Genomic DNA, 20,256 nt, shown 5'->3' with positions numbered 1-20,256 from the left:
TAGAGTTACAGCCATATAAATATGCAGGATACCCCATGTTAATTAAGACTATAACAATGGAGACTTCAGATGACCTCCTTTTCTCGAAAGAGTCACCACTGTTGCCTGCTGCTGCAGAGCTTGCTTTTCACACAGTCAACTGCTCAGCCCTCAACGCAGAAGAGCTCAGAAGAGAGAATGGATTAGAGGTAATAGGGACGACCCTCAGGCCGATCTTCACACTTGTCCAGGCACATAAGTGGCTCTTGACAATACAGAATCTCTCAGTACAAATGCATTTAGTGCAGTTTTTCCTTTGCCTTTATTCCAGCAGATACCACAGCATCATAGTCTCTATACTCTAGTGCTAAAATCAAAGGTAAAGTAAGGCTCATTTTATAGGAGTCAGAAGTACTGAGTTCAGAGGTGGTGAAGATAATGTTACTTATAAAATAGTTCTTGGGAATGCTTTTAAGAAGCAGCAAACCTCTGAGCCTTTTATTTACTTGCTTATTTCACAAATGTCAATTGAGTAAGTGTTTAGTTACCAAACATGTAACATTAAAAGGTTATGTGTTCTTATCCCTACTGAAAAAGGCTTTTTACCCTTCAAGTCAAGTTGGAGAGTTAATGGCACACTTCTTTTTGACAGGTGTTACAGGAGGCATTTAGTCGCTGTGTGGCTGTCCTGAATCGTTCCAGTAAGCCAAATGACATGTCAGTGCAGGTGAGGCTAAACTCTAGTTAGACACCGGGGGGGGGGGGGGGGTGTGTGTCAGCATTCAGATGTCACATGGGGTGTTCCTTAAAACACAGGTCACTGCCTTCCACACTCCCACCCTACCAAGTTTCTCAGCATAGGGTGGGGCTGCCGATGTTTGCAGTAAAGACACTTGGGGTCCTCACTACAGTAACCTTTCTGTTTTTAGAAAAAGAGAGCAGTGTGCTGGCCTTTCAAGCTCCCTTCACTAGCTCAAACACACGTCATTTTTGTCATTCTTTTTTCACTCGCCTCTGCACCTCTCTACTTTGCTCCATTGTCCTCCACCCAAGTCTATTAACTGACTGTTGTTTGTCAAAGTTGAAATAGCTTGATTCTTTAGTAGGAAACTCATCAGGGAGTCACTAAATTATAGAGCAGGGTTTTTGTGTGGCCTTTCATTTCTTTAGGCTATAAATCGAGTACTGGTGTTGAGTTGCAGCTGCTGTATTGAAATGGCTTGTATAAAAAAATTTTGCAGTATCCTGCCATGTTTAATAAATGCACAAAAATAAGAATCCCATGAGCTTTTTAAAAATGAAAGTTGAGTAGGTGTTTCAGGCATTAGGTTTTCATTCTCTGTTATATAATCTTTTGTGTTTTGTTGGTTTTGTTTTTTTTTTTTTTAAATAACACTTGTAACATTTTTTAAAAGCAGAACAAGACTATTCTTAGCTTAGTAGTGGCATAAAAACAGTCTATGATGTGTTTTTCTGTGGTATGCCGACCTCTGTACTTGTCAGAAGATTGCTGCTAATTTAATCAAAATGTCATGTTTAATATTGGAGCATCGCATTTAACATTAAACATCGCTCACATCTCCGCTGATTTGTCTCGTGTCTTACATAAGGACTGCGTATGTGACTGCTGCCGTCTCTTGTCCTGTCTGCAGGTTTGTGGCCACATAAGCAGATGCTATAGTGTGGCTGCACAGTTTGAAGAGTGCCGGGAGAAGATCACAGAAATGCCGGGGATCATCAAGGACCTCTGCCGAGTGCTGTATTTTGGCAAGGTATAGCTCACACCTGTCCACTCTGGGTGGGGTCACCCTTGGTTTCTTTTCATACAACCACTGTTTGACTTACAGCTATGTGTTTACCCAGAATTATTTCTAAGTGAATTACGTGTATCTCAAGTATTCTCTAGAAACTTTTTTTCCTGATGGGTTTGTCCCTGCTTTGGCCCAAAATAATAATAGTAGTAGTAGTAGTAGTGGTGGTAGTAAGACTAGAGTGACATACTAGAAGAAATGAGTCTGACTTAATTTCTAAAGAAGAAACGAGAGAAGACAGGGCTGAAATGTATGAAAGGGCAGGACTTTGTAAACCTGCAGTGCAGTCACTGCTTACTGTCAAGGCTTCCAAGATCTAAGAACACGCTGATTCCCTGGAGCTGCCAAGAGAAGCCAGCTCTGAAGATGCTCTGGCTGCCTGGGAGGAAAGAGTTCAGTTGTGTTGAATAAAAAAGATGGAGACGCAGACCTTGGAGTGAGGCAGCTGGGACTGGAGAACCTGATCAGTGTTCCTCAGCTGCTTCTGCTTGATGCCTTCAGAAGGTTCCATAGAAACAAGAATGTAGATGTGAAGATGTGAAGCTCAAACCTCTGATTATGTTAGCAGTGTTGCTATGGATGCTTCATTGTGTTTAGATGAAAGCTGAAAAAGCTGATTCTCTGACTCTTTGCACACTACAAGATACTTTGTAAAAAAAAAAAAAAAATAGCTAGCTGGGCATGTGTTTATGGCTGGTGTCCCTTGGCAGTGTTTTTCACCCTGCAAGTCAGTTCTGTCTTCTCCTTGCAGTGTATCCCACGGGTGGCCGCCCTGGCAGTGGAATGTGTCAGTTCTTTTGCTGTGGACTTCTGGCTGCAGACACATCTATTTCAGGCTGGAATTTTGTGGCATCTGCTTGGTTATCTTTTTAATTATGACTATACATTGGAAGAGAGTGGCATTCAGAAAAATGAAGAAACAAACCAGCAGGTAACTTTAGCCCAAGCTTATGTAGACTTTTAATAAATCATTGGGAAATAAAGCTTGAGCTATTCAGTGACGCTGTGTTTCAGGATGGCTGTTGACGGTTTCTGAAGCTGGCAAACCTCTGTTTGAAATGGATTCTTTAAGTACAGCCCAGAGTGACCTCAGATGCATATCCCCAAACATTTTCCTGCCCCCAGCTCCGCAGTGCAGGGATTATAGCCATGCACTATCATGCCCAGCCACTTTTGGTTTTAACCACATATGCTTGAGCAGATTAAGGCAAGGGACTCTATGGAACAGATCATTTAATATTTTCTTAGTTACTCAGAGTCAACTTTATGATTTCACATTTTTTTTTTTGTGCAGTTTATAGAATGGGGAAATAAAATAATCTATCAAGCTGTTGGGATAGCTCTCCCAACGCCTTTGTACTTGTGTGATTTTTATTGTTTGCTTGTTTTCTATTGGCTCGTATTTGTTTTTACTCATTGTCCATATGTCCGGCATGTGCATCCAGCAGTCAGGCTACCTTCCTCTTTCTTCCTCTTCACTCTGCTTTCAGGCGATTCTACAAGACACTGCACTGCTACAGATGAGCATGTCGGGGCTCTGGGGCTTCCCTGCCGCAAAACAAAATAACTCTTGAATGCATAAGTTCTGGGGTGCTGATCCTGGCACACCTGTGCTGGCTGTTTCCATTCTGATCATTAAAATGTTTCTATACAGTATGAGACCATAAAGTTATTGTGTCACTTATGTAAGGAGAAATTTGTACTTTAATGTCTTATTTTTTTTTTTTTAATAACAGGAAGTAGCCAATAGTCTTGCAAAACTAAGTGTCCATGCTCTGAGTCGCCTTGGTGGATATTTGCCAGAGGATCAAGCAACCCCAGAAAATCCAACTGTCAGGAAGAGTTTAGCTGGCATGCTGACTCCCTACATTGCTAGAAAGCTTGCTGTGGCTAGTGCTACTGAGGTATGGACTAGCACTAACCTGATTATGTAAATAGTGCAAAATCCTTTAAGTAGCCAAGGAACAGGATAATACCAATTGCTCTAAGAAAATGAGAAATAAAAATTCACATGTGTGTTCTCTCAGTCAAGAAAATGAGTGTATTGTGGGTTTATGTCAGTGACAATAGACCTCTGAGAGGTTAGCTTCGTGTTTCTCAGCAACAGAGCTCACCATAATTCTTACCAACCTTGAGTCACAACTCAGACAAGAAAATGAATTTGCAGTCAGGGACCAAGTTTGTTTAGATGTTTCTTTTAATGTTGTAGCTTATTCTTGGTCAAGGTTGAAATGCTGAAAATACATCCATACAACCACACCCCTGCATAAATGCCTTTATACATCAGTTCACGGTGAAAATAAGCACTACTTCAGCGACCACACAACATGTGTGTCCTCTTCGGTGAGGGCATTGAGGAGCACTCTGGGAAGACAGGATTAAAGAATTAAACTGTAAAGCCACACTTAAGGACTGTGTGCTGCAGTTCTTTAGGTAAGAAAAGCTTCAGGACTTTAAAGGCTTTAATGGAGCATTTAGGTTGTTCATCCAGAAAGATTAAGTCCAGGCCAGCCTGGGCTACAAAATGAGACCTGTCTCAGAAATCAAATAAAGATTTTACAAGAACAGGCCAGACCCCACGTTTAGTGCTAGAAAACTGATGATCTAGTGACTGTGCACCAGGTGTTAGCTGGGTCATCCTGGCAGAGAGAACAGAGGGCCAGTTTTTCTTCTCTATTTTTCTTTTTCTCTTTCTTCTTTATTTGTTGTCTGTTACTTTTGTGAGGATACTGTCCTCAGGCTTCTAAAATTCCAAGTACTTTTAGAGTCTAAGCCCTCACTTGCTTTGTAGTTGTTTGTGCTTGTGGTGGTTTATTATGGGGTTTCAGTTCCCCTAAGGAGGAACCAGCTGTGTTCTCCCTGGATCTTTTGCTCTCTAGTTTGATGTTTTTTTAGTGCCTGCAAAATCCTCTCCAGCAATACCAGCAAGTTAGTGTTTCATCTGCAGCCTTACATTTTCTTTTTATTTCAAAATCAAGTATTTCCATAATTTCTATATATTTAATGAGATATTTATTTTAAACTGCCTGGTCTCAGTGAGAGGATTTTTCTAATCATTTGTTTTTCTCTATCACCTTTGAAAGCAAAGATTGGATGGCTTTGAAGATGATGAAGTATACATGGTGTCTTAACTTTTGTGTTGCTAGGAGGAGGCACCATGACCCAGGCAACTCGTTTGTTTGTTTTCAAGACAGGGTTTCTCTGTGTAACTTTGGCTTTCCTGGACTTGCTTTGTAGACCAGGCTGGCCTCAAACTGTGATCACAGAGATCCACCTGCCTCTGCCTCTATTGACTGCTGGGATTACAGACATGCACCACTACACCTGGCTGACCTAAGCAACATTTAAAAGAAAACATTTAATTGGGGGCTTGCTTACAATTTCAGAGGGTTAGTCCATGACCATCCTGGTGGGGACTATAGCTTCAGGTAGGTATGACACTAGATCAGCCACTAAGAGCTTACATCCCTATCTGAAGGTGGCAGGCAGAAAGAAGGTGAGACTGGGCCTTGAATCTGCTTTTGAAACTTCAAAGCCCGTCCCCAGTGACACACCTTCTCCACAAAGCCACACCTCTTAATCCTTCCCAGACAGTTCCACCAGCTGGGAACCAGACATTCAAACCACCACACATACTCTACTTTCCTCCTGACCTCTAGAAATTTCTAGAGCTCTAGAAATGAGAAATGGAAACACTTGATTCAGACACTTGAGATATGGAGTATCTATTTACAGTTGCAGAGAGCCAAAGGGAAACATCATCTGCCTGCAGCGCTCCTCAGCTGTGGCCTTGAGTCATGGCATAGACCGGAAATTCAAGCTACCCCGTCACTTTTTATTTTCCTTTCTTAGGAGTGTGCTTCATAAAGATGTAGATTTTGTTTTATTTTCAAGTGTATGTATATGAAAAAGTATAGTGTGACTTTTTAGAAATACTGCTAAACAAATACTTAAGATACTAGATTTTCACAAGAGCAGAACTAAGACTGAGGAGTTAATTGAAATCAGGCTCAGGTTTCAATTCCAGTTTCCCATTTTGAGACCTGTGACAAATAATGGCAGATTTTGTAGCCTTGGTTTTTCTTAACTGCAAGATGGACAGCATCAGCAAATTTGTTGGACTTAAAGAGGTACTAACCACAGTCTTCCACTCAAGGCCGCCTGAGTGTCACTTAACAGGAACACTGTTTCCCTAGATCCTGAAGATGCTTAACAGCAACACAGAGAGCCCTTATTTGATGTGGAACAACTCTACACGGGCAGAACTGCTTGAATTTCTTGAGTCACAACAAGAGAATATGATTAAAAAGGTATGCTAATGTTTTACATGTTCTTAGGTGACTTTCTCTGGTGGAATCAGTCTCAATGAAGCAATGTGCTATTTACCAATTAGATGTTAAATCAGCAGCTTCTGGCCATCTCTTGGTTGGCCCATTTCAAGGATAGCCTGGTATTGTGTGAAGTAGCGCTTTAGGGTGTGAAGATGACTCAGCAGTTGGGAGCAAAAACAGACTAAATTTAAAATACTACATTAGGACTTTTTTAAATAATTTATTTAATTTTATTTTATGTGCATTGGGGTGAGGGTGTCAGACCACCTGGAACTAGAGTTACAGACTGTTGTGAGCTGCCATGTGGTGCTGAGAGTTGAATCCAGGTCCTTTGGAAGAGCAAACAGTACTCTTAACACTGATCCATCTCTCCAGCAACATTAGGACTTCCTTACTATCACTACTTACATACAGCTAGCATCTGTTTAACCAGTTCCATGCCCTTGAGCTGCTTTGCCTGTCAGTCAAAGCTTCTATTATTAAAACTGACATTTTCTCTTATCTACCACCTTCTAGTGGAGAAGATATTAATGCATTGGAAGAATTGGGCACTTTAACTCAATTTATTCCTTGTAACCCCCAGTGTGACTGTGCTCATTTCTCAGCCAGCTCTACCTCCACTCCCCCCCTAATGCATGGCTGAGTCAAATGTCCAATGGAAGACTGAGAAGAGCAGTGTCACACCTGCCTTACACGCCAGCTCTAACTCTTGACTCGTCCTGGAGATCTTCTGAGCCTTCAGAATGGGTGCTAATAGTCTAAGCAGAAGTAAGGCACCTTGTTGCTACTGTGCCTCCTGCAGCCGTGTGTTAGCACATGCCCGCACATTGCCCTCTCATAGTGAGTGCGCGTCTTGATGCAGTCAGTGCACTATTAAACAAAACAGGGTACATTTCCAAACTAGACATTAAGTTCTTGCATGTAGCGGTCTGTTTTTCTTTTTTTAAAGGGTGATTGTGACAAAACTTATGGGGCAGAATTTGTCTACAGTGACCACGCCAAAGAACTCATTGTGGGCGAGATCTTTGTTAGAGTCTACAATGAAGTCCCAACTTTCCAGCTGGAGGTTAGTGCTTTTCATTTTATCTGTGCCTTTGGTCATGAGGACTATTACTTAGAGTTCACAGATTGCAGTTAATACTTCTTTATTGCTGAGTTCTTTTTAAGTTGTCCTGTGTAAGGATGTGACCAGTAACAGCTGATGAGCCTTTTCAGGGACCAGTGGTCCAACAACCCTTTCACAGGGGTTACATAGCAGATACCCTGCATATCAGATACTTAGTCTCAATTCATAACAGCAAAATTATAGTAGTGAAGTAGCAAGGAAACAATTTTATGGTTGGGGGACTCACTAGAACATGAGAAACTGCATTAGTGGGTGCCAGCATTAGGAAGGTTATGAACCGCTGCTCTAGAGTGTGGAAAAACTTGAGTCTTATAAAACAGCTGTTTCTTAGCTTTCCCTTTTATTTGATACTTTGAGGGAAAGGCAAAAATTGTGTAGTTGAATAGCTTGTAAAAAGAGAAGTAAATCATACTGTGTTTGCACATGGATGTATGCATGCATATATGTGAGATGGGGTCTTGCTTTGTGGGCCAGGCTGCTCCAGCCTCCTAAGTAGCTAAGATTACAGACATTTGCTACCAAGTTGAGTGAGAAGTGGTTGGTGCAGACTCTTGGAGAGCTAACCTGAATTTCTATTGTAGCTATATGTAGTTTTTGTATTGTAAGATTACAACCTAAGCTGGGCGTAGTGGAGGCACTGGGGGTGAGGGGAGACCAGACAGAGAGAGACAGAGAGAAACAATGTAATACTGGTGAAAGTGTGTAAGATCTCAGACATTTAAGTAAATTCTATTTGGATTTGGTTGTTCCCACTCCTTGATACATAGCTGTATTTCATTTGTATTTACAGTTTAATCACATCCATTCAGTTTCTTGAGGTTTTTCTTTTGTTGCAGACCTTTAGGATAGGTTATTACAGTGGCACTCACATTTATCATTTGTATGCTCAACTTAGGTTCCAAAAGAATTTGCTGCAAGTCTCTTGGATTATATAGGCTCTCAGGCCCAGTACCTCCACACATTCATGGCCATCACTCATGCTGCAAAAGTGGAGTCAGAGCAACATGGGGACCGTTTACCGAGGGTGGAAATGGCCCTGGAGGCACTGAGAAATGTCATCAAATACAACCCAGGTGTGTGATTGTACTTGATTCATAGCACCATCATAACGGAGCAGCCAGAGAATTCCAAAACATTCTCAGTTTTACTGTGGAGACTCGGGGAAAATCACTTTTGGCTATTCTGCTATGTGTGGTATAATAATAAGGGAGTTGACTTCATAACATCTCCTACTGTAAATAGGCTGCGAGGGAAGTCAGGATACCATCCTTAGAAGAAAAAATTAACTGAAATAGCATCATTTGTTAGTGTATAAAGTGGCATGTCGTATATACATGCTTGGATTTATTTATTAGGTGTCTAAATTTTGCCTCTTTGGTCCTCAACACAGTGCTGTTTACATATGGACACTCATATTTTTTAAAAATTGCCTGAAGTTTTTGATAGGTAAAGATTGAAAACATAAAAAGTGAGCATTCTTCTCTTGAAGGTTTTTCAAAGGACATTTGAAATGCCCCAGATAACCATCCTAGCATCCCGTTTCTGGGCGGGTGCAGCGCAGGTTAAAGCTGTAACCGCAACACAGCCTTCACTTCTAACTAATGCCAGCAGAGTGAGACCCAAACAACACAAATTCATCCCAAATTTCTTTAAGGAATTATTTACCCTCTTCAGTGAATATTGAAGTCCTATTAAAATTTTTGGCTTCTTGTCATTTACCAAATTTTTATTTAACCAGTAGCAATATTAGGAAAATTTTCATTTACAAGGTACATTGAGATATTTTTAAAGAGTTTTGAAACCCAGAGAGAACATCATTCTGTATTGTTGGGGGCTGACATCATAAAATGTTAGTGGTGTTTTGAGGTACAGTGACGCTTTAGCACAGGAAGTGTGTGGTTTGCAGCTATTAAGAACCAAGGAAGGGCCCGCATGGGAACTTAGCTTTGATCCCACCACTGACTGTCTCAGTGCCTGTGTTAGCACTGTGTGCTCTGCGTGCTCTCCTGCATCCCACTGATTAGTTGTGGCATTTCTTACCTAGTAAGCAGTGCTTGAAACTGAATAAAAGCAGCTTATTGAGTATTTTCAGACTTCTGGGGAAAGAACCTCAAACGATTACACTGTTGTGTTTTGTTTGGCTGTGCAGCAGCAGGCAGTGTATGCTGAGCAAATCACTCTCGCCTGTGATGTGCTTTTCTGATAAGAGAGCCAGCAGATGTGTGGAACTGGGACTGAAGCAGTAGGAATGGAAGCACTCTTCTATTACAGGGAACCTTTGGTGTGTGCGTATCAAATTGTTCACAATGTTGTCTTCGTTGGGCATAGTTCTGAATTAAAGGCTAACTGGTGTCAGATTCTCCCAAAAGTCAAGCAGGTTGACAGGGATAATCCTAAGGTCTAGACACAACTGTGTCCAACCTTTGAACACAGCACAACATTATCATCTTCAAAGGGCATGCATGGCAATGAGTGATTAAGTTGCCCTTTTCCCCAAAAAACAACAACAACAAAACCCCACAGTGCTTAGAGTCAGCTTAGATTGTGTTGGGCTGTATTCATATGTGTCCTGAGGCTCATGCAACCTGTGGGCTGTTGGTAGAGATTCCTGGTCGAGGTAATGAGTGAAATTACCTTCTTCTATTTAAAGATTTGAGTTGTACTTGAAATTTTTCTTGTTCTTAGTCTGAGGCTAGAGGTAGACATGTATTAAATCCACAAAACTCATGTTCTGAACTTTGCTGCTTAACACCCTGTGCAGCTTCCAGATGCTCCGCAGAGACCCAAGGACACGACTCACAGCAGATGGCAGTGTGCTTCCCAAGGCCCGTAGTTGTAGCTCTTGAAAATCAAATAACTGCTGCTTTTTATTCCCCAGGTTCTGAAAGTGAATGCATTGGGCACTTTAAGTTAATATTTTCTCTTCTCCGAGTGCATGGAGCTGGTCAAGTGCAGCAGCTGGCTTTAGAGGTAAAAGTGTTTTGTACTAAGGGATGTTCCTGCCACTTACTGTCAGTGGTTTGAGTAATCATTATGTAAAGTTGATGAAAGTCTGTGTATTGTATTCATTTTGTCTGTAAGGCCAGATTAATGTATTTTTGAAATTGAATTGATGTAAATATGAATATAACTTTAAAGAGCAAATTCTGGACACTATCTTTCAGGGAGGTTCTATTTGTGGTTGCTGGCATGTGTCAACAACCATGGTGTCTTGGAGAGTACTATGTGGCGTGTGTTAGGAACTAGGCTTTACTGGAAAGTTTAGTAGCCACAGATCAGCAAGAGGAGAAGGCAGTTTCCTGTCTTGGTACCCACAAAAAGATGTTTTATGACCAGGATTGTTCTCCCCTTGTAGACCTATCACAGAAGGAACTGTTTGAGCATGGTTACGGACCCTTGGTGATGGGATATAGACGGGTATCACAAACCCTTGGGTGGTAGGATCCAGAGAAGTTGGAGGCTTTTTCTCAGAAAGAGTGAGACCATTAGTCCCAGAGGGTACTGTTTCGGCTGCAGCTGTTGACAGAAGCAGGAAGTCCTGATCATCGTAATGTTTGTCCAGGCAACACTAAGAGGAAGGTCTTGAGGTCATCCTCAGATCGCTCTGCCATTGTAACATGTGGTTTATTACTGAAAACACCACTTTTAACCCTGCAGGAGCAGGTACACAAATAGCTTTTAAAAAATAAACAAAACTGTATTTTGCGTCCTAAGCTTACCTTTCAGCTCATCACATTCTCAGTAGAATGTCATAAACTAATAGTCAGCTTTAAGAAGCATGTTCTTTGCATTGAAAAATATGCTTTATTGTTTACTTCCTTCAGGTGTCTTGTAACTTTTTTGGTTTTGTGACACAAGCTTTCTCTGTGTAGCCCTGGGAATTCTGGAATTAACTCTGTAGACCAGGCTGGCCTCAAACTCAGAGATCCACCTCCCTCTGCCTCCTGAGTGCTAGGATTAAAGGCATGTGCTACCATTGCTCAGCCATCTTGTGACTTTTTAAGTGAACTTATTAGATCTAGGGTAGAGCGCTCTGGAATGCTGAAACTGGTTCAAGTGTCATCGATCTTGAGTTACATACAACAATTACTAGAGTTGAAGCAGCTTTTCTTTGAAAGAAAAATGCACCGATTCCTTTATAATGGAAGTTAGAGCAGCTTGTTGAGTTAGCTGCTAAGGATACTTACTTCCTCCTAAAGCAAAAGAAAACCATGGTGAAGACCAATCCTCCCTAAGTGCCCCCATCTGTGACACAGTTCTGTGGGCATTCTATGTCAAGCAGAAGGCTTCTCACACGATCACATTAATAGCCAATCTTTTGAAATTAAACTCTTCTAAAAAGTAGGTGTTTTCTCTTATAAACATTTTTGTCACTTTTATAAAACTGTCAGTACATTTAATTTAGGATCAAGATTATTTAATATCCTTTTGATTAATTTTCAGGTTGTGAATATAGTGACATCAAACCAGGACTGTGTCAATAACATTGCCGAATCCATGGTTTTGTCCAATTTGTTGGCTCTTCTACATTCATTGCCATCAAGTAGGTATACGCACAGGGATCTGGGAAACCACAGCATGATAGTTCATAGCTGTCAAAACAGTTCACAGTTGATACAAAACTTGACACACATGTCATCCACGTTGATTTTGGGAATATTTGAAGTGTAGTATTCATCGTATTTGATTGTCTCTAAACTATGTTTTGTATAAATGAACAAAGTTATTTTGTTTCCTATAAATCTAGAAATTTGGGGAATGAGAGAAATCTAAAACCTAGGAAATATTGTGGGAATGCCAGTATGTTGAGCACAGTCTAGGTATGAGTAGCTGAAAATATGTAGTGTTCCATGATGTAATTTAAAAGATAGAAACATAGATTTAAACATAGAAAATATGTTTAAGGTAGCCATGATTCTTTGAACTTACTCCTGCACCCTTTATCTTTTACTGATTTGATACCCATAGAGATATTACCACCAGGTGATTGTAGAATACAGCAGCCTGATTTCCTGGATACAGCCTATGCTGATTCCGATTCCTTGACAGCAGTGTAACAGTTGGCTGTCGTGCCAGTTCTAGCCTTAGGGTTGCTCTGTAGAAGATCGCTTAGACCCCTCCAGTTTCAGTCCAGCTGCTTCACAAAACAAGTACTTTGATGTGACACATTACTAGACAGCTGCGCTAACTTCTGGGTGTTGTGTGGACCTCAGTCTACCTCTCGGCAGTCTTGAGAGTAGGGCCTTCCTTGATTAGCTTGTATTGTTGGTTGTTTCTTCATATTCAGTTAATTGAATAGAGTTGCATTTTTCTTGGAATACCTCTTTAAAATGGCAGCATTTAGGAGGCAGAGGCAAATGGATCTCGGTGAGTTCCAAGCCAGCCAGCATTACACTGTGAGATCCTGTTTCAAAAAAAGAAAAGGAAAAACAATAAAATAGCTACTTTAAGAAGCCATTTACAGATTATTGTTGTCATGCCTACCATAGTTTAGAAGGCTTTTCCTTTTCTTTTTCAAGCTTTGTAAGACTTAATGAAAAACTAAACTTGTTGGTAAAGTAAAACATGATAGAAATTATAGTTTCAAAATGTAAATTTTGAGCGGAAGAGATGGCTTACCAGTTTAGAGCCCTGGCTCCTCTTGCAGAGGACCCGGGTTCAGTTCCCAGCACCCACATGGCGGCTCTCAACTTAAAACTCCAGTTCTGGGACACAAAGCACAAATGTGGTTCACAAACATCCACACAGACAAAATGTTAATACACATAAATAATCTTTAAAAAGACAAAGTGTGAATTTATTACTGCTTCATCTATATAGTAGAGCCTGCCCTTTATTCTTACAAGAAAGTAGCTGACATTTAGATATTTCAGCCTGCTCTTTCTAAGGAGCATTGTTATCAGTGTTTTAGTCTCAGCCAGTGCTTGTCAGCCTCTCTCCTTGTTATCAGCTCTTCATTGCTTTGGCCTCTGGTCTGTCATTCTCACTTGACTTTGAAAGAGCAGAGACTATTAGTTCAGTCTACTTACAGACCATGCATCAGTGGCTGAGGAGAACAGGCTGCGTCCAGGGTACTGTTGTGTCCTCGGAGTGCAGCACTGGCGTACAGTTGTTTCTTCCTCTTGTCTTCCCTAAGACAGTAACGACTTAGTAACAACTAAGTAGGAATCTTAAGTGCCTGGTGGGGTATCCTCTGGATATTAGTAAGTGGTAATTTGGAAATGGTATTTCGTGCAGGAAAACAGTGAGGTAGGAAGACACTATAGCATAGTGGTCTTCAGTGTGGACTTCAGAGGGAAGCTAACATGGGTGGGGAAACCAGCCATACACTAACTCGCTATAAGAGCTTGGGCAGGGTGGACTGGGCCTCAGTTTCATTCATATAGCACAGCCATAGCAGGATTTGTCTTGCTGATTAGCATGAGGGTGAAAAGTGGTATGCTGTAAGACACCTGGCTAAGAATCTGACACAGGTTGATGCAAACATAAGCTGAGGGGTTGGCGCAGCACTTGATATGTCTTTTGCTTTGCAGGCCGTCAGCTTGTTCTGGAGACTCTCTATGCATTGGCATCAAATACAAAGATAATCAAAGAAGCAATGGCAAAGGGTAATGTACACAACTCTTTCTTACCTGTCCATTTCAGTGTGCTGGAGTTCTACCTGGGCTGCTTTACAGTCTGGGACAGAGTGCACTCAAGTGTTAGAGTTCTAAAATTCAAGCCGCTAGCTAGGCATTGTGGTGGCCCTGTTATCCAGCTACACAGGGTGAGGCGGGAGGATTGTTTGAGCCAAAACTTTGGGTCAAACTAGGCAAAATAATGAGACCTTATTAAAAAAAAAGAAAAATCAGACAAAGAGGATCAAAAGTATAAAATGTAGTGAGTTGAAATTATGTGGAAAGTGGATAGAAAGAAAGTGTGCTGATGAGAAAAGTCCCTCTCTACATATAAGCATTGATTGTTTTCTTTATAGGAGCTTTGATTTATTTATTGGATATGTTCTGCAATTCAACACATCCACAAGTTCGATCCCAGACAGCAGAACTTTTTGCCAAAATGACAGCAGATAAACTAATAGGTCCAAAGGTGAGTACAAAGTATCAGTTACTGTGGTTATTATTTCATGACATTTGATTTTATGTCTGTCTGGGATGGTAGGGACAAAAATAATACTCTTCTGTGGAAGCTGAGGCTACTCCTCTGTGTCAGGGGAGCCTGAAACTCAGAAAGCTGAAGAGAGTCTGAGCGGGGTGATAGCTGCTCACCTCTCCCCGCGAGAAGAATTGGGAGGAGCTGGGAAGATGGCTCAGGGCTAAGAGTGCCTGCTGTGCAAGCAAGGAGACCTGAGTGTCCAACACCCTGATAAAAAAGATGTGCATGGCCTTGTGTGCCTATAAACCAGAGTGGGGGAACAGGGGAGAGCTCACAGTGCCTGGCTCCTCTGTTTTCCTAGGAAAGCAGCATAGACAGAGCACTGTTGCACTGAAGAGTTGATGTGTGACAGATGGCAGTGTAGGCCATCCAGCCCTGACCTGGACAGTTAGGGAGCGTAGGCATAGACTGGGGCTTAAGGTGCAGTCTGCTCAGTCTAAGTCTTCAGTCATGCGACAGGGAAGTCAGGTTACACTCTCAGCAGTGGAAAGAGCCTACCTTGAAACCACTGCTTACAAGTGAGACAATGGGCCATTCATTCAGCTGCTAACTAAGGGTTGTATTGCACATACATGAACCCATATAAACCATTCTGGAAACTTCACACCAAGGTTTCTAGATTTTTTTATTCCCTTGGGTGGATGTGTTGGTTGGTTGGTTGGTTGGTTGGTTGGTTGGTTGGTTGGTCAGTCTCCCTGATTTGTGACAATGTCTCACTGTACCTCAGGCTAGCCTGGGACTCCCTACATAGCCTAAGCTGCCCTGGATGCCTCTCATTCCTCTGACCTCAGCTGAAATGACAGCTAGGAGGGACCACCTCCAGCTGGAGTGTTTTCAGGTTTCTTAACTGCAGGGAGCAGAGAAGTAACTGGATGTTTAAGTATGGCAGCTCATCTTGTTAAGTTACCTTTGCATCCATCAGGGTTTATCTTTTCTCCTTCTCCAGGTCTTTTGCTCTTACTCTGTCTCACCCATAGCATGGATTACACTGCTAATCTGGTTTAGAAAACTTTGAACAAGTCAAATATTGAGAAGTTTTCAGTGTCCCCTAAAACTCTGAACTTCTTCCCTTAGGTTCGAATTACATTAATGAAATTTCTGCCCAGTGTGTTCATGGATGCCATGAGAGACAACCCTGAAGCTGCTGTGCATATATTTGAGGGAACGCATGAAAACCCAGAGCTGATCTGGAATGACAGTTCCAGAGATAAGGTGTCTACAACTGTGAGAGAGATGATGCTGGAGTAAGTAAAGATGGAGTCGGGGGGGGGGGGCATGGCCTGCTCTGCCTGCCTCTCATCAGTACTTGTTCTGAGGGTTAAGCTGACTAAAGTTTGCTATTTCTGCCTTTCTCCCCCTCCCACCCCAAGGCACTTTAAAAACCAACGGGACAACCCTGATGTGAACTGGAAGGTAAACTACACTTTTATTTTATAGTTGTTTTGTTTTGTTTGTTGTTTTTAATTCCTGTGAGTTTGTCAGCCTGTAGCTATCAGTTACTCTGCTCTTAAGACACATGGGGTATGCCCATTGGAAAGCCAGGCTTCAAACAGACTTATAAAAGTAGTAATACTTGCATTTGAACAAAATGACTGTAAATGACTAAAGACATCCTTTTTAGGCTCCAGTAAGAGGAAACCTCGTAATTATTATAGTTTTATTGTGTCTAAAACAATTGGTACAGCTATTGTTGCACTAATTTATTCTATGAAGCTTTCATTAATGGTCTCACACTTCTCTCTTCACAGACAAGTATAATTTAAGATTGCTTACTTGTGATTCTTTCTCCTCTCTTTAAAGTTGCCTGAAGATTTTGCTGTGGTGTTTGGAGAAGCGGAGGGTGAGCTCGCTGTTGGAGGAGTTTTCTTGAGAATCTTTATTGCGCAGCCAGCTTGGGTGCTGAGAAAACCCAGAGAATTTCTTATTGCACTGTTAGAAAAATTAACTGAGCTCCTGGAGAAGAACAATCCACATGTAAGCTTCAAAACTTTAAAGAGTTTGCTAAATATTCCAGTTACATTTCCCTCAAAACTTCATCCTCACCTACCAGGGGGCTCAGCTGCCTCTCGGCAGCAGCTCCAGGACAAGGCAACCGGAGTGGGAGAGCACTTGCCTAGCATTTGCATGGCTCTGAGCTGATCTCCAGTACTGTGTGAAAAACAAAACTCAAAAGAGCAGCTGCGTATGGATTCAAATGCACATGCTGAGTGTGTGTACAGTAGTGAAACCCTTTAGTAAAGTGATTGCTTTTGAAACAAAGTTAGAGCTGTATAGATTGAGAAAAAGCTGTTTGCTATCATTGTAGACCCTCTAAAAGGTTTTTCTACCCATTTTTCAATGGCTACATAGCTGAAGAGAAACCGTAAATGTTGAGTTTTTCTCTGAAACTAAAAAGTTCTTGCCTGCACTTTTTGTTTCTGGCAGGCATAACCCTTGCCACAGAAACTGTCAGCAGGACTATAGCAGTACCTGGGTGAGTGGGCTGTGAGTGTCCTCACTACCAGAGGTGGTTAGGAAAGCAGGAATGATGACATGGCCTTGGGCTTGGTTTCCATGTCAGACATACTGATGGTATTAATAGGTTTGCTGTACAAATGTTTAAATTTAAAAAGATATTAGTTACTGCTCAGTTAATCAGACTAGCCATAGAATAGGGTAAATTAAAACCCCAGGGTATTTTGTTAGATGTTTTTGGACCACACCAGTCTACCAGGACTAGCTCTGTGCTTTTTTGACTCATGTTGGTTGCTATGTGCAGAATTACAGTTTTACCTGCCTGTGAGGCTGAGGTTATAATGAGTTAATGTGTGTGGAATACCTGGTTTAATGTCTGCCACACATCTGTGCTTAGAAATTATTGATAACTATCATTAGCTTAGTGAAAAATATTAAAAATAAAGTTGTAAGTGGGGCTGAAGATATGACTCAGAAGTTAAGAGCCCTTGCTTTTATTACAGAGGGCCTGGTGATCTCATTCCTCTTCTGACCTCTGCAAGAACTGCACATATGTGGTACACAAACATATATGCAGGCAAAACACTCGTACCTACAAAATAAATCAAACTAAAGATTAGATTAGTGTGCCAAATATTTACCAGTGTTCCTCTCCATAGCTGTGTTTCTCTGGTGCTAATAGGTTTGCCGTCATGTGGTTTTTTTGTAACATAAAATCTTCAGCACCAGGTATGTAGCTTGGTTGTAAAACACTTAGTATTCAGAAGGCCCTGGGCTCAGTCTGCAGTCTCAACATGACAGAGGGGAGGGTGGAGAGCCTCAAAACCTAAAGTAGGGAACACACATAAAAATGTCCTCATGTGTCGCCTCTCCTTTTAGGGCCTATTCTTATTTCTGTGTTACTTTCAGAAGAATTTGTCGTGTGTGTGTGTGTGTGTAATGGTATTAGGTATATGTCTTTGCATGCCATGATCTGCAATAGGAAGATCTCCTATAATGGAAGCCAGATGTACTAAACATAGGTTAAACATTTTTATTCTGAAAATAGAAAATCTCAAGTGCTTTAAATCACATTCTTAAGTACCACAGTGATCTCTAAAGCCAGGTAGTAATGTGTGTGTAAATATTTTAGCATCTGAAACACTTCTGGACTGAAACAGTTCAGAAAGGGGTTGTTGGCATGTACTGGGACTTTCCATAGGGCTGGGAGAAACACCAGCCTCATTGGAGTCTTGCTGTTGCCTCAGAGTAGCATGTGTGTAACCCTGTCTTAAGTTCTTACACGGCCATTTAGGATGATCTTTTACCTCTGCCACAAAAGCCCAGTGAGGGCCTTTTAGAATGCAATGAATGGTACATCCTTCGGTTCTTAGGTTTGTGCCTTTTATCAAAGAAAAAGTAAGTTTGTTTAATTGCATTTCAGGTGTCAGTGCTTGGAAATTTTGAATCCCTGGTTTTGAATAAAAAATGTATTAAGGCTATCTAGGAATTTTTTTTTTTTAGTACTTTATGTTTATTGGTCTCGTGTTTCATTTGTTCTTCCCAGGGAGAGACTCTGGAAACACTGACGATGGCCACAGTCTGTCTCTTCAACGCACAGCCTCAATTGGCAGATCAAGTCCCACCACTGGGACACCTTCCCAAAGTTATCCAGGCGATGAATCACAGAAACAATGCCATTCCCAAGAGTGCGATTCGGGTTATTCACGCCCTGTCTGACAATGAGGTATTGATGAATACCTAGAGCCTAGAGCATCAAAGTTTAAGAGTCCCCTCTTGATGGTACTTCAGAGTGAAGACCCTATTCTAACTGGGCCTTTTTATGTCCCATTTTGGTGGGATGCTTCGTAGAAATGTAACTTAATTTTCTCTTTATTTAATTTTATTTTATGTGCATTAGTGTGAAGGTGTCAGGTCCCTTAGAATTGGCATTACAGACAGTTGTGAGCTGCCATATCGGTGCTGGGAACTGAACCCGGGTTCTTTGGAAGAGCAGACAGTGTTCTTAACCACTAAGCCATCTCTCCAGACCCCTTAATTTTCTCTTAAGCAGCAAAGTGGGTTTTAAATTGTATTTTGTTCCTTAGAACTTACCTTGCTGGTTATAATATTCTACTCCACAAGTATTCTTGTCTTTTGCATTCTTAGCTGTGTGTTCGAGCCATGGCATCTTTGGAGACCATTGGGCCACTGATGAATGGAATGAAAAAGCGAACAGATACTGTTGGTCTGGCCTGTGAAGCAATTAATCGAATGTTCCAGAAGGAACAGAGTGAATTAGTAGCACAGGTAGGTGACACTCTGTGAGCACTATTTCAGGAAAACAGGTATGCCAGACAGATGTTCTCTGCTTAAAGCCTTAGGACTTCATTAAAGCCTGCTTACATTTTTTTCACACAGAAAGGTTAAATCTCATGAATAACTTCTTTTTTTCTTTTCTATGTTCATTCTTAGCTTCTTTGTAAAAATTACTTCATTCTCATTGGGTTCTGTTCATTCGTTCCTTGTTTCTTTAGAATCATGTTGAGATTCTTCATTGTTTTTAAAGAGGCCCCTCACCTAGTAGAAATCAGATGTAGTGGGTATCAGTGTACACAGACACTGAAGGGGAAAAGTAATGTAAACTCAGAAAAAAGCGAGCTTCCTTATTCTGAGTACAAATACCACAGAGCCTCACCTGTATAGCCTTCATGCTTCTGGAAGCAGAGAATCTCGTTACTTACCAGAGGCCCGGGGCCAGAAATGTCAGTGTCAGTCATAGAACACTTAGGTTTGTGCATCTGTTGCACTGTGGTGATTGCAGCTCATAGTGTGACATACATTGCCAAAACCACTAAAAATAAATTAAATGTCCTTACTATAAACAGTAACTTGAAGCCACAATTTTACTATTTAGCTTAATAGACTGATTCTACATTGGACACCATCATATCGCTTTTTATCCCATATGAAAAACTTCTTAGTCACCTTTCCTCTTCAGTCTTTGATGGCAAACTCTGCCATATAACAGAGTGACATCTGCTGTCTTTAAACTGAAGGCAAACCCCTGCCTCTGTGCCTGGCCCTCTGCTTCCCCTGACCCCTTCTCGGACTTCTTCCCAGCACGGCCCTCTACCCTCTGTAAACAGGCAGAAGAAGTACTGGGCAGGCATAGAGCCAAGGTGACTGATGTAAGCCAGTCTGCCACAGAGGTTTCATGTCTCGGCCTGACAGCTGACTGAACTCTGCCCACACTCCTCATCTGAGGTGACGCCACCGTCAGGTTCATCTCCCCAGTTGTTAGGAGGAAAGAGTGTACACACCATGCTTACTGCAGAGAGTATTGTAGGAGGATGAAAAGATGGTAAAGTCCTTCAGGGCCTGTTGCCTGTTAGTGACACCATTAGCGCGGGCAGCCCTGATA

General features: G+C 41.5%; 1 protein-coding gene across 1 annotated transcript in view; it reads left to right on the top strand.

Annotated features, from left to right (window-relative positions):
* Nucleotides 1-20,256, top strand: part of Dnajc13 (DnaJ heat shock protein family (Hsp40) member C13) — a 114,852-nt gene that overhangs the window by 84,458 nt on the left and 10,138 nt on the right. The window contains exons 37-53 of the mRNA XM_055629648.1: nt 4-188; nt 632-706; nt 1,632-1,751; nt 2,542-2,721; nt 3,527-3,694; nt 5,987-6,100; nt 7,071-7,187; nt 8,143-8,320; nt 10,126-10,217; nt 11,691-11,790; nt 13,781-13,855; nt 14,221-14,333; nt 15,474-15,643; nt 15,770-15,812; nt 16,200-16,373; nt 18,400-18,579; nt 19,002-19,142. Of these exons, the coding sequence (XP_055485623.1) occupies nt 4-188; nt 632-706; nt 1,632-1,751; nt 2,542-2,721; nt 3,527-3,694; nt 5,987-6,100; nt 7,071-7,187; nt 8,143-8,320; nt 10,126-10,217; nt 11,691-11,790; nt 13,781-13,855; nt 14,221-14,333; nt 15,474-15,643; nt 15,770-15,812; nt 16,200-16,373; nt 18,400-18,579; nt 19,002-19,142 (2,225 nt within the window). The remainder of the gene's footprint in view (nt 1-3; nt 189-631; nt 707-1,631; nt 1,752-2,541; nt 2,722-3,526; nt 3,695-5,986; nt 6,101-7,070; nt 7,188-8,142; nt 8,321-10,125; nt 10,218-11,690; nt 11,791-13,780; nt 13,856-14,220; nt 14,334-15,473; nt 15,644-15,769; nt 15,813-16,199; nt 16,374-18,399; nt 18,580-19,001; nt 19,143-20,256) is intronic.

This window comes from Psammomys obesus, unplaced genomic scaffold (genome assembly GCF_907164565.1).
Source record: "Psammomys obesus unplaced genomic scaffold, mPsaObe1.curated_primary_1811, whole genome shotgun sequence".
Classification (NCBI taxonomy): Eukaryota; Metazoa; Chordata; class Mammalia; order Rodentia; family Muridae; genus Psammomys; species Psammomys obesus.
This window is presented reverse-complemented; position numbering and strand designations above follow the sequence as displayed.